This window comes from Lissotriton helveticus, chromosome 6, assembly GCF_964261635.1.
Source record: "Lissotriton helveticus chromosome 6, aLisHel1.1, whole genome shotgun sequence".
NCBI classification, from domain to species: Eukaryota; Metazoa; Chordata; class Amphibia; order Caudata; family Salamandridae; genus Lissotriton; species Lissotriton helveticus.
This window is the reverse complement of record NC_136067.1, coordinates 152,093,944-152,107,046: the sequence shown is the minus strand read 5'-3', so window position 1 is coordinate 152,107,046 and position 13,103 is coordinate 152,093,944. Positions and strand designations below refer to the sequence as shown.

Below are 13,103 nucleotides of genomic sequence, written 5' to 3'. Positions count from 1 at the left end.
TCGCAGGATTCCGTAACAGGTGGCAGCAACCTTCTTCGTATGACCCGTAAAGGTAAGTGCCGGATCCAGCCATACCCCTAAGTTCTTACTTCGGAAGCAGGAACGGGGGTGACGCCCAATTCTGGAGGCCACCACTGATCTCCCCAAAGCTCCACATGTTTCCCCAGAACCATGACTTCGGTTTTATTGCCATTCAATTGTAAACAATTGGTTTTTAACCAATTTGCCACTGCCACAAGTCCTGCTCGGAATCTGGGGGCATCCACTTCGGGGTCTCCACTCAGTGTCACCGCCAGCTGCGTATCGTCTGCATATGAGGTCATCGTCAAACCCCACTGTTTGACGGTCGCAGCTAGCGGTTTCACGTAGAGGTTGAACAAGGTCGGGCTCAACGAGGAGCCCTGAGGGACCCCCAGGTTCAACGGATGGAAGATGGACTGGCAAGGTGGTATAGCCACCTTAAAGAAGCGATCAGAAAGGAACGAGCGGAACCACTGAAGAGCAATCCCTGCTACTCCAGCTTCCTCTAGGCCCTGAATCAAAATACGGTGGGACACCGTATCGAACGCGGCGCTCAGATCTAATAGAAAGAGCGCCGCCGTCTGCCCAGAGTCAAGCACCAGACGCAAATGCTCAGTCATATAGAGCAAAGCAGTCTCGGTGCTGTGTCCCGGTCGAAAACCATTCTGACTCGGATCTAATATATGATTATGAGCAAGATGTTCAGTCAAGATGGAATTAACATGAGCCTCAGTGACTTTGGCCGTCCAGGGGAGAAGAGATATGGGGCGATAGTTCTCTGGCAAAAGCGGGTCTGCATTTGCCTTCTTTAAAACTGGGGTGACTACCGCCTGTTTCCATGCGGAGGGGACCAAACCGATAGATAACGACAGGTTGATCAAGGTAAGTATCGGGACCCGACACAGAGGGGAGAGCAACTTAATTTGAGCTGGCTTCAGCGGATCCAGAGGAGAGCCTGATTTAATCCTGAGGCTCAGTTTGTCAAAACCCTCCATAGACAAGTCAGGCAAGGAGGTCAGAGTCTCATAGCCCGAGAGCTTCGGGCCAGCTAGCTCTGGATCAGACAGAGACAGGTCAAATCCTCGGTAGATAGCCTGCACTTTCTCCAAAAAAAAGGAGGCTAGACTCTCGCAATGAGAGTCGGTGCAAATTTCTGCCGAGGTGGCTCTTTTATTCATAAGGTCTTTAAGGACCTTGAAAATTAATTTAGAGGGGTTGGTACTGGTTTGGAATTCCTGGGCATAGTATGCGGCCCGAGTTCTGCAGATTGCCCTATGATAGGTCTTCAGTTTTGCAAAATAAGAGGATTTCAGGCTGAGGTCATAGGACTTCCTCCATTCCCTCTCAGCTTTCCGGCAGATTTTTTTAAGCATGGCAAGAGAGTCATTATACCACGGGCTGGGTACCTTAGAATGACATTTTGACCAGCGCATAGGTATAAGGGAATCAAGGGCATCCGAAATCCAATTGCAAAACAGGTCGTATCCTCGTTCCACATCCAAGAAAGGGCTCAAGGGTTTCTGCTCCAGTAACCTGTAAAACTCCTCAAGTTTGAGCTTGTGCCAGTGTCTTTTAAGAATCAGCCTATCCACAAGTTTGAATGGCATACTATCAATGGGACAGAGAACTTCCACCAATAGATGGTCGTTCCAGCCAACCGGGATCGGGTTGGACACCTTCATCCTCTCCAAAGTGGAGAAGAAGGGATCAAGGATGTGTCCCCCAGTGTAAGTGGGACGTGTTACAAGTTGGACAAGTTGCAGTGCTTCAAGATCTGCAAGCAAAGTGTCTATGGCTATGGATGACACGCGGTCAAAGTGGATGTTGAGGTCGCCAGTGATGTTGAAGTTCGCACAGCTAGGTGCTAGAGAACTTACCGTATCAGCAAGGGCGGTCTTGAAAGCTGTGTCATTGCCTGGAGGGCGGTAAATAAGAATGCCACTCAGCGTGAAATGATGAGTAAAGGACACTTTAAAATATATATTTTTTAAGTTGTGAAAAAGTTTTAAAATTGTAGTTGCAGCAACTGCAATGCCCCAAACAAACAACACCAACTTACTTGTAAAATCTCAAATCCAAAAGTGATCCAAAAACTCCAAAGTCCAAAAAGTCCTTAAATACAAATATCCAGCAGCAGCCACAAAAAGTAATCCTTCCAGCTCCAGATCCAAATGAAAAGTGACCAGGAGATGGACAAAGCACTGGGAGAAGCCTGCTGGACAGGAACAGGAAGTTGGAGACTCTGGGGCACTTCCTTCCTCCCACCCACCCCCAAAAAAGGACTCCTTGCACAAAAAAAGTGCAGCCAAATCTCAATCTGAGGAGTTATTCTGATCAAAATCATAATTTTCAGAAGGTTTATGCTGTGGATTTCTTGTGCAGAATTGCAATTTTTGCAAGTTAGGGAAAGCGAGCTAATCAAATCTCCCGCCGGAAGTCAGCTGCGCGCCGCATCTACGTGTTCGCAATTGTTTACTCCTGCGATACGTGATCGCGGGCCCTTATGACGTACTCGCGTTGTCAAACTCTCGCTGTGCAAGACAGCGGGGGGCGATGACGTACACGCGGTCGAAAAACTCTCGAGCGATCACGCAGCAAGATCCAAAATGGCACAGCACACGCAAACCGGGAGAAAAACCACTCGGCGGACTCAGAATCACGGTAAGTCAACGAAGCGCGCGCGATATTGTATTTTTCAAGCGCACCAAGCAAAAAATTCCGCTAGCTTGCGAATTGCGGATTTTTGGGCAAATTCACGCAATTCGCGGAACGCGAATTTGCCAAAAATCCGCAAATTCCGCCAACGGATTTTCAGCCCACCGTTGTGGTCACTGACTTACGTACCTACGGAGGGTAACATGCAGAGTGCAGTAAGAGTGTGAATTTTCACTGTGCACGTAGTAAAAAACACACAACACGGAGGCTGGCGGTGTTGGTGGTCCGTCTGTGTGTTGGTGTAGTGCTGTGATCTGTTTCCCGCGCTTCTTCGCGGTGCCAGGCGGACCCCGTGCCGCCTTCACCCGGAAGTGTTGCTTATATGCCAGCTCCTCGTTAGACGCCCACCAGGAGCCCCGCGATGAGTCATGTGGGGCCCCACGGCAGCAACAAGCCTCGGGACGAAAATACAAAGTACAGGAAGCGACACCACAAGCGTGAACCGTTAATCCCCAGGGAGAAGAGGACGAGGGTAATTGTGAAAGTCTGCTCCATTCTCCCAGCGCCTAGAAATGAAGGCTCCTCGGCACATTTAACACAAAGAACACATCTGGGGCTTTGCAGCAGGATGGAGATGTTATCAGAGTTACGTGATTGGCTGCTAAGCAGGGCCACTGGAATAATGCGATTTTGAGTCTGTAGGGTTTCCCACATAATAATGTATTCGCTGCATTCGCCATATTATCCATCAACTACTGCATAATCTGCAGAGTTTAACAAACCGATCTAACTCAAACGGATCAAAAGTTACTAAAAATGCAGCAACCCGTGTTACATTGCAGTGGAACGCCTTTTGCAAAGCTTGAATGGTCACCCTTCTGTTGCTTATTGCTATATTTGAGTGGTAAACTGGTTCTAATATGATGAAACCTATGCCAAGACAATGTTAAAAAGTGTAAAAATTACAAAATAATGAAGTAATAGTATCACAAAATGTGTCCCATTACACCACGTAATTTGTGTTTCCTTGCTGCATCATTTAGTAAAACCTGCCACATAATTTCATCCTCCCCTGTCGCATTATTCAAGTATCCCTACTGTTAAAGATCCAGGAACGGCACTTTTGTGTTTTGAAAGCACGTGCACAGGTACCCCTGCATGGCTCAATGGTTAGAGCGGCAGACCCTGATGCAGAGGTCTGGCCCGGGACCAGGGTTCAATTCCTGCCTCGGTGGTTCTTGGACTCAATTTCAGCAGACCTGATAATTCTCGCCTCGGTGCCTAGTCTAATCATGGGTCCCACTCTGGGCAATAGCTTTCCTAATCTCCACAACGGCCCCAGCAGCGCTTGGATGGCTGGCACCCCCTAGGGGGGTGCCCAGGAGTGGACATTTCACAGGAAAGCCAGGATGGGTTCCACAGCGGTATGAATACAGCGCTACGAGACCTCTGGGTAGAAGTGCGCTATATAAATACAAACACATTTACATTTACCCCGCCATGTACAACCTGGCAGCGCCCTGTAGCACCATTCAGTGGCACAGTAACTTCTGGCTTGATTTACACATCACTAGTTCATAGAAAGTGTTTGCTTCTGTGCTGTTGAATTAACATTAACCATTGATATTTGCATCTCTTAGAAATGGCAAACTTGTTGATATAAGCACTATGCTGAAATAAGGTAATGATAATATGGGGGAACGTTCCCGCAGATGTTACTTTAAGACGGCTACATTAGAAGTTGGTGGACTGAGTACATGGACTGTATGCATTTGGGTATCTGAAAAGCGTTTTGTAAAGAGGTGAAACTTCCCAAACAACTTCACCCACAAATGAAATAGCGGCCCAGTCAAGCCCAGTCTGTTTTGGGTCACTTATTTCCACATTCATTCAATATTCTGATGACGCACATTTTGTACACTTATTACGGGATGCGTTGACACACAGTCATAAAATAATATGCCATGCAGTATCTAAGACCTGACTTTAAATAGAAAGCTGTGGCAATACGTTCCCTCCATTGTCAATAAAAAGGGTTAATAATGTATTTAATTAAATATCATTAAAAGCCTGGGGCAGTGCATGTCGCCCTATTGTCAATAAAACTCTAATGCAACATGTTCCCATCATGGTCAGTAAAAGGTTGGTGCAATATATTCAATCCATGTCAATAAAAGGCTGAGGCAGTTGGGTTCCCTCCACTGTTAAAAGTGCCAAGGCAATGTGTTCAATCAGTCGTCAATGAAGGACTCAGGCAAGACATTTCAAACTATTGCCAAAAACTGGGGCAATATGTTACCTCCACTCTAATTAAATGGCTATGGAAAAATGTGCAATCGTTGTCAGTAAAAAAGCTCGGGCAGTACGTTAAATCCATATCAATAAAAGGAAGAGGCAATTAATTCCATCCATGTCAATAAAAGGTTGAGGCAATGGGTATAATCCAGGTCAATAAAATGCTGAGGCAGTGGGCAAAATCCATGTCATAAAAGGCTGAGGCAATGGGTACAATCCCTGTCAAAGAAAATACTTAGGGACTGGGATCAATCCATGTCAATAAAAGGTTCAGGCAACGGGTACAATCCAGGCCAAAAAATCCTGAGGCAGTGGGCAAAATCCATGTTATAAAAGGCTGAGGCAATGGGTGCAATCCATGTTAATGAAGGAGAACTACGGCAATGGCTTCAATCCATGTCTATGTCAAAAGGCTGCGGCAATGGGTACAATCCATGTCAATAAACAGCTACGGGAATGGTTTCAATCCATGTCTATGTCAAAAGGCTGAGGCAATGGGTACAATCCATGTCAATGAAAGGCTGCAGCAATGGGTTCAATCTGTGTCAAAATGCTGAGGCAATGGGTACAATCCATGTAAAAAAGATTTAGGGAGTGCGGTCAATCCATGTCAATAAAAGGTGGAAGCAATGGGTGAAACCCATGTTAACAAAATACTGAGGCAGTGGGTAAAATCCATGTCAATAAAAAGTTCCGGTAACGGGTACAATCCATGTCAATAAAATGCTGAGGCAGTGGGTAAAATCCATGTCAGTAAAAGGCTGAGGCAATGGGTACAATCCATGTCAATGAAAGGCTGTGGCAATGGCTTAAATCCATGTCAAAAGGCTGAGGCAATGGGTATAATCCATGTCAATAAAAGATTTAAAAAGTGGGTTCAATCCATGTCAATAAAACGCCTAGGCAATGGGTGTAATCCATTTCACTAAAATGCTGAGGCACTGTGTACAATCCATGTCAATTAAACACTGAGGCAATGTGTACAATCCATGTCAATCAAACACTGAGCCAATGTGTACAATCCACGTCAATAAAATGCTGAATTTACAATCCATGTCAATAAAATGCCTGGGCAATGGGTGTAATCCCTTTCACTAAAAGGCTGAGGAGCTGTGTAAAATCCATGTCAATCAAACACTGAGGCAATGTGTACAATCCATTTCAATAAAACACTGAGACAATGTGTACAATCCTTGTCAATCAAACACTGAGGCAATGTGTACAATCCATGTAAAGGAAATGCTGACATAATGGGTACAATCCATGTCAATAAAATGCCTGGGCAATGGGTGTAATCCCTTTCACTAAAAGGCTGAAGAGCTGTGTAAAATCCATGTCAATCAAACACTGAGGCAATGTGTACAATCCATTTCAATCAAACACTGAGACAATGTGTACAATCCATGTTAATCAAACACTGAGGCAATGTGTACAATCCATGTAAAAGAAATGCTGAAATAATGGGTACAATCCATGACAATAAAATGCCTGGGCAATGGGTGTAATCCCTTTCACTAAAAGGCTGAGGCATTGTGTACAATCCATGTCAATCAAACACTGAGGCAATGTGTACAATCCATGTCAATCAAACACTGAGGCAATGTTTACAATCCATGTCAATAAAATGCTGAAATAATGGGTACAATCCATGTCAATAAAATGCCTAGGTAATGGGCGTAATTCCTTTCACTAAAAGGCTGAGGCGCTGGGTACAATCCATGTCAATCAAACACTGAGGCAATGTGTACAATCCATTTCAATCAAACACTGAATCAATGTGTACAATACATGTCAATCAAATACTGAGGCAATGTGTACAATCCATGTCAATAAAATGCTGAAATAATGGGTACAATCCATGTCAACAATAGGCAGCAGCAATGGGTTCAATGCATGTCAAAAGGCTGAGATAATGGGTACAATCCATGTCAAGAGAAGGCTGAGGCAGTAGGTGAAATCTGTGTCAATAAAAGTCTGAGGCAGAGGGTACAATCCATGCCAATGAAAGGCTAAGTCCTTGTCAATAGAAGGTTGAGGAAATAGATTTTCCGCCACTATTAATAAAAGGTTGAGGCAATGCGATCAGCTGTCATTATAAGACTGGGTCTATACACTTATCTCAATTATCTATAAAAGCTTGGACAAAATATTTCTCCTCATTTCTAAAAACACACTGCTTCCCAATTGGCAGGAATGTGCCCAACCCTTCCCTGAAAGTCATAATGATTCGAGGTTGGACATTGGAATAACAGGTCTGGTCCACCAATATGATGTGTGGGGGTGATGTTTGTTGCTTCAACATTATGTCATTTACTTTGTCTCGACTGTGAGGGCAATAACTTTTACACTTATTTATCTAGGTATTTTAAATTGCACAAACCTAGCTCCAAGAATAGGCAGAGAGGGTTTTACAGAGAAAATTCCTAGTGCAGCAGAGAACCAGAAACAAAAAATGTGGTACAAAGGATAATATTGTACGAATGGGTGGGGATAAAAATAATGTAACACGGATACATATTTAGAGCAGTATTGGACAGTTACCCTTTTTTGCCAAACATATGTACATCACATACATATTTACAATATGAGGCACAGGGAGATACCGTGATTTGCCCAGAATCACCCAATTTTAGTTCCTCTCTGAAGCTGGGACTAGAATGCTGGTTTTCAAGGTGGAAGGTAATAAATGGAACCACTTGAACAAACGTCACTCCTCTCATAGGGATGCTTGACTTTACACATCTATACAAACTAAGGGGCTTATTTACAAGCTCCTTGTGCCACCGGTGCATCATTTTTTCCCATATTAAAAGTGACGCACCTTGTAAATAAGCCTCATTATTCTTCATCAGGGCTGTGGGCACCTTTGTTACAGTCGAAACATATAACAGCACCTCGGAGACTGATTACATACATCAGATTAGCGAACGCAATGAATCTCTTTGTCAGCCATGGATACCAAAACTGTTCTGAGATGTGCATCTCCCAGTGAGCTGTGGGCAATCATTTTCCTCAGGGATATACTTTGACTTAAAACTAACACTCTTTCACCACTCACTTCCTTTAATTCGCACTGTCCTGCCAATAACTGGCGAAGCAGCCTTCATCAGGACCCTTTTGGAGCATAAGGGAATCCTGGAGCTGGATGAATCACCAAGGATTCATTGTGCGCCTCTCACTTAACTTCACCATCATGAGGTGCGGTCCATCCTAAGATCTGTTGAATGGATGCCATAGGCCTGTTCCATGAAGTGATCCCAGGCCATGCATTTCAACCAGGCACGTGCATGTTACTCTTCCACGACCAAATGACACTGTTTTCTGAAGTTATGTTGTACTTATTGTATTTCTTTGTATCTACTTCCTGTTGTTTGATTAGGATCAACAGCTGAGTGATATCATGTTTTAAGATGACATGCAGTGAAAGGTCATGTGATGTGAACTCCTCTAATGTGAATTGGGGATCAAAGGGTGGGTGGTGTGACCAGTGCTTACTATAGAAATCATTTACTGCAGGAACCTACACATTCAGGCTTAGATTTACTGACACTTTGCATCAGGACTGGCTCGGAAACTCAAAGCAGCCCTGGCAATTGTCAGACCAGCCACCTGGGGTTTTGGTGATGTGCAAGTGTGAAGCATTTGCTGATTTTGTTACTGGGGGTCGATATTGCAGCACTGTTGCAAAACTGCCCCCCCCCCCCTCTGCACAACCGGCCCCCTCCCTTCCAGCCTCTGGGGGAAACGCCCAATGCCCACCACAGCCAGTCCGGCCCTGCTTTTTACCGTGTTTGCATTATTTTTGCAACACAAACCAGCGCCGTGTTTTGTGGTGAAATTTACTTCCAACACCTACAAGGATTTGCATTGGAAAGTTGGGCAAAGTGACACAAAGTAGCTCTATGAGGAAGACTCCGGAATCTGGGGATCACGGTTCGATCCCCGGTGGCAGATTAGCCCAGCACCATGTGACTCTGGGCAATAGCTTGCTTAATCTTCCTGACGGCCCCCAGCACTTTCCGCTTTAGAAATGTGGATTATTATTATCCACTACTTTACGTAAAGGGGGATTTTGATGGGTGTTATGGTGCGAGGGTGTGTGCGCAGGCGCATGAAAGTCTAAAGTGTGCCATCGTGGTAGACATGGCTCTGTTCTGCTTTCTCCCTTACACAACAAAGTGGAGCACTGCTGCGCTGTGTTGCTTGAAAAGTTAGTCAATCTGCCCCTGAGTGTACGTACACAGCCGCAGACAAGGACAGTCGCGAGGGCACAGCCATTAACAGGTATTCAATGATAGTCAGTCTATGAAATACATTGTAGAAACTCCAACCCCACAGAAAATGACAACACGAAATGAAGTGACAGTAATTCTACTTTGAATTTCTTAGTAGGTCACAACTAAGACTGTATTTAAAATAGCTTATGGGGTTAATGAACATGCTGCAGAGATTCATGTCGCAGTGTTTCATACCTGTAAAATATCTCAGCTGCCTATAGCACATGCTGAAAAGATCTGTGTGTAATCTTCACTCACAGGTTTGAATCTTTAAATCCTTCAGTGGATTAAACTTTCTGTTGCCTAGATCCAAAGTTAATATGGAGGTCACAAGTTACAATCAGATAAAATGAATGAGTTGTGAACCTTTTGCAAAAATATACATGTAAGCTGCAAATAATTCTTTTTCGATCCTCCCAGGTGTTAATAAACTCTTTTGCTATTAAAGGTTTATAAAAATTGATTCATTTTGCTTGCTGATAAATAGATAATATTGAGTGTTGAAAATCTTCAGTTTGTTGTGTGTTTACTTTGTATTGTGTGTAAATGAATATTAATGCTGGGACATATCTGATATTCCCCCAAAGCACACTGTCTTACATTCATACACAGAGCTGGAATCAAAGGCAGTTTTGATGTCACCTTGGCTCTTAGAAACTTGTGAAGAGAGTGTCACTCTACTGCTGAATGTGGAGACAAAGTGACAACTGGGCTTCCTTTGACCTTCCACCCTTCACATACCACTCAACGCACAAAAAAACGATGTTGTGATTCTCTTAGTGCTTAATTCGTAAAATGAAAAGGGGTATTGGTCCATAGTTCTTCTTAGCAGCCTCCTGGTAGCGCTGCTGAATGCTGGAGTGGTCGAGTACCAAGACTGCCTGGTCCTGCTTCCACTGGATGGCTCTTTCTACCAGCAACCCCCACTTCCTATCTCTTTAGCTCTCTCTTACAGGGGCTTTTTCATTCCTGCGTTATCCCTTTTACACAGTTTTCATATCGTTTTGCCACTTTAACTACATTTCTTTCTCTTTCTCAGTCCCACCCCTCAAAAAAAAAGAGTGCTGGTGCCCACATGATGCAACCAGCGGCACAAATTAAGCACTGGATAATCAGCGACGTGAGTGATTTACTGCTGGTCTGTGCTTGAAGGCAAATACGCATCACAACCCCCTCCAGGTTGTCACTGACATTTGTAAGGGGAGGCCAGAGAGAACCCATGCCCCAGGCCTGTCATGCCCCCCCCCCCCTTGGGCCCCACCACCACAGCTGTCGAGTGTGCCAGGAGCGACACAATAAACAAACACTGATTCTTGCCACACACACAGGAATTTCCTCATAAACCTTTAACTGCTAAATAGTGTTGCTTGCTTAAAATCTTTAAATCCGATCTTGTATGTATGTGTACACACCTATAAAGACATTGAAACATATACATATATACACACATGGAAAGTTTAATTTAAGCACTTTTCAATAACATATATATTGTAGTTCTCAAAGGTTGTAAATCCTGAAAAAGTGACCCAGTCAAGCCCTGAAAGACAAGCTGATGTCGTTTCTATGGGCTTGATTCACAAAAGAATTTAACAAAATGGAAAGTACTGCTACAGGAGTACTCTTTTACATACTATTACATGCCTATGTGCGGTGACCCTCAAACGTCTCAACTCCTTATTAATAGAAGTGCAAATGCGACACAGTCCTTGTACTTTCTACTAATTGATTATGAATATTCCCATTGTATCCTCATTTTAGATGTTTTGGGGTCAGATTACAAAGACATGTAAGAGTACTTACAAGAGTACTACACGAGCACTGTGTTAAGTACCTTAAAATGCCTTTGGGAATTGGCCCTTATGAGGTATATGTTGCTGCAGTTCACCTGGTTTTATTTCTTTGCTTTCGTTAAAAACACTGTTGAATTAGCAAAAAACGCTGCATTAGTGTAGACAAGTTCAGTGAAGAGGGTTCTGAGAAACCAGACAGACAGAGACTTACACGGCTAACCCAACAGGCTACGTTCATCTGAAAACCGTCCATTCTCTTGGTGTTCCCATTATGACGGCTACTGCTGGATCTGAGACCAAAAATATATGAACAGTGGCTGTGGCGGGGCAGCTCGGTGCATGAAAGTGGCAGCGGAAGCTTTTGGGTGTAACAGGTCCCTCAAAGCTTGTAAATAAAACATTTGGAATGGGTAAGCAGGGACAACTTATGGGCATTGGATGCCTAATCATAAACACTGCAGGACACAGAGAAACATTCGACATTTACTGTGAGTAATGCAATTCCACGCCCTCGTCGCCACTGTAGTGCTTTTCAAACCATCTCGTTGCAAATAAAATGAAATACAATATATTTGTAATTATTTTTCACATGATATATATATATATATATATATATATATATATATATATATATATATATATATATATATATATATATATATATATATATATAATTATATATATGTATATGAATGTACGTCCACTTTGAAAAGTAGCATCAATGGTCCATAAGGCATTCCTGGTCTGGTGAGCTTTCTACAAACCGCCCCCGTGCGGTGCCATGCCCCCACTTCCCCAAGGAGCCCGCCACCCATGACTGGTACTCACATGCCAGATGGCGAAGACGATGAGCGCGGCGCACAGCACCAGGGACAGCATGTAGCAGAAAGCAGCGAAGGTGAAAGCCATGGGGGACGAGGTGCCACCGGGAGGACCCCTCAAACAGGCACGGCTCCCGAAGAGGCCACCCCTCCGAGGTAGGAGCAGGTGCAGCCGGCACCTCCACAGCTCTCTCTCTACCCACCAGTCTGAACCAGGCGCATTCAAATCCCGGCGGTGGACTGGAACAAGCGCCCCTGCCACCCTGGCGCCCCTGCCACCCTGGCGCCCCCTGCCACCCTGGCTCCAGCCGGCAGAGCCTGAAACTTGGAAGGATGCGCCGGAGCTCCGCGCAGATCCGCGGCTCCACATCCATTCAACTTTTACACGAGCAGAGGGAGCGGCGCTGGACCAGGGAGGGAGCAGGGCGGGCGCCCTCTAGCGCCAACCCACAGGCTTGCAGCGCCCATGTGCCGTTTAACTTCGTTACGAATCTAGTATAGCGCTTACAGAAAGTACAAGAGGAAGAAGCGCCTCAAGAGGCATAATATAATATTATATATGTGTTTCTGAAAACTATGTGGACGTTTGAATGTATAGCAAATAACTAATAGCGCTGTCGGTCCTGCCTGGCTGTGGATCAGGCGCGCAACACCCATTGGCCTCACGGGGCTTAACCCCCCCCCCCCCACTCCCCCCCCCGTAGTGCCTGTCAGCCCGGCGGAGGCAGCTTCGCGGCTGGCGAGCATGTAATTACAGCCGCACCCGAGTACTTAACAGGTCTTTAAAAGACCATGTAGTTGTAAATTAGGCTTTTGTTGTGTGGTCACCCCTTCTTACATTAACAGCTACTTTGTCCGTGGTTGGAAGATTTAGCCCCTTCCCGAAATATTCCCCCCCCCCTCGAAATGTGTCTCTAGTTGCCCGCCTGCTGGGGATGGAACTGGGAAAGGTTCTGGTCCTGGCGTCTACTTAACATCCTGTGATTTTGGGCACATAACTTAATCTCCCCGTACCCATAAAAAATAGAATGCCTCCTTTTTTATTGTTATTTATTTATGCATTTTTATATAGCGCGGACTTTACCCGAAGGTGTCAGAGCGCTTCACAATAGGAACAGAACTGATACATGAGAACATTACAAGTGAACAAAATACAAAGGCAAACGTTACATTAAGTGAAGCAAAATCCAGCACAAGAACAAACGTTACGTAGGCACTGGTGGAACTTGTGCAGGTGTCGAAAC

At 44.7% G+C, this 13,103-nt stretch overlaps 1 protein-coding gene across 1 annotated transcript in view; it reads right to left on the bottom strand.

Annotated features, from left to right (window-relative positions):
• The window catches only part of CNIH3 (cornichon family AMPA receptor auxiliary protein 3), a 633,543-nt gene extending 621,462 nt beyond the window's left edge, over nucleotides 1-12,081 (bottom strand). The window contains exon 1 of the mRNA XM_078647523.1: nucleotides 11,867-12,081. Coding sequence (XP_078503649.1) covers nucleotides 11,867-11,947 — 81 coding nt within the window. The 5' untranslated portion in view covers nucleotides 11,948-12,081. The remainder of the gene's footprint in view (nucleotides 1-11,866) is intronic.
• Between the last annotated feature and the right edge of the window lie 1,022 nt (nucleotides 12,082-13,103).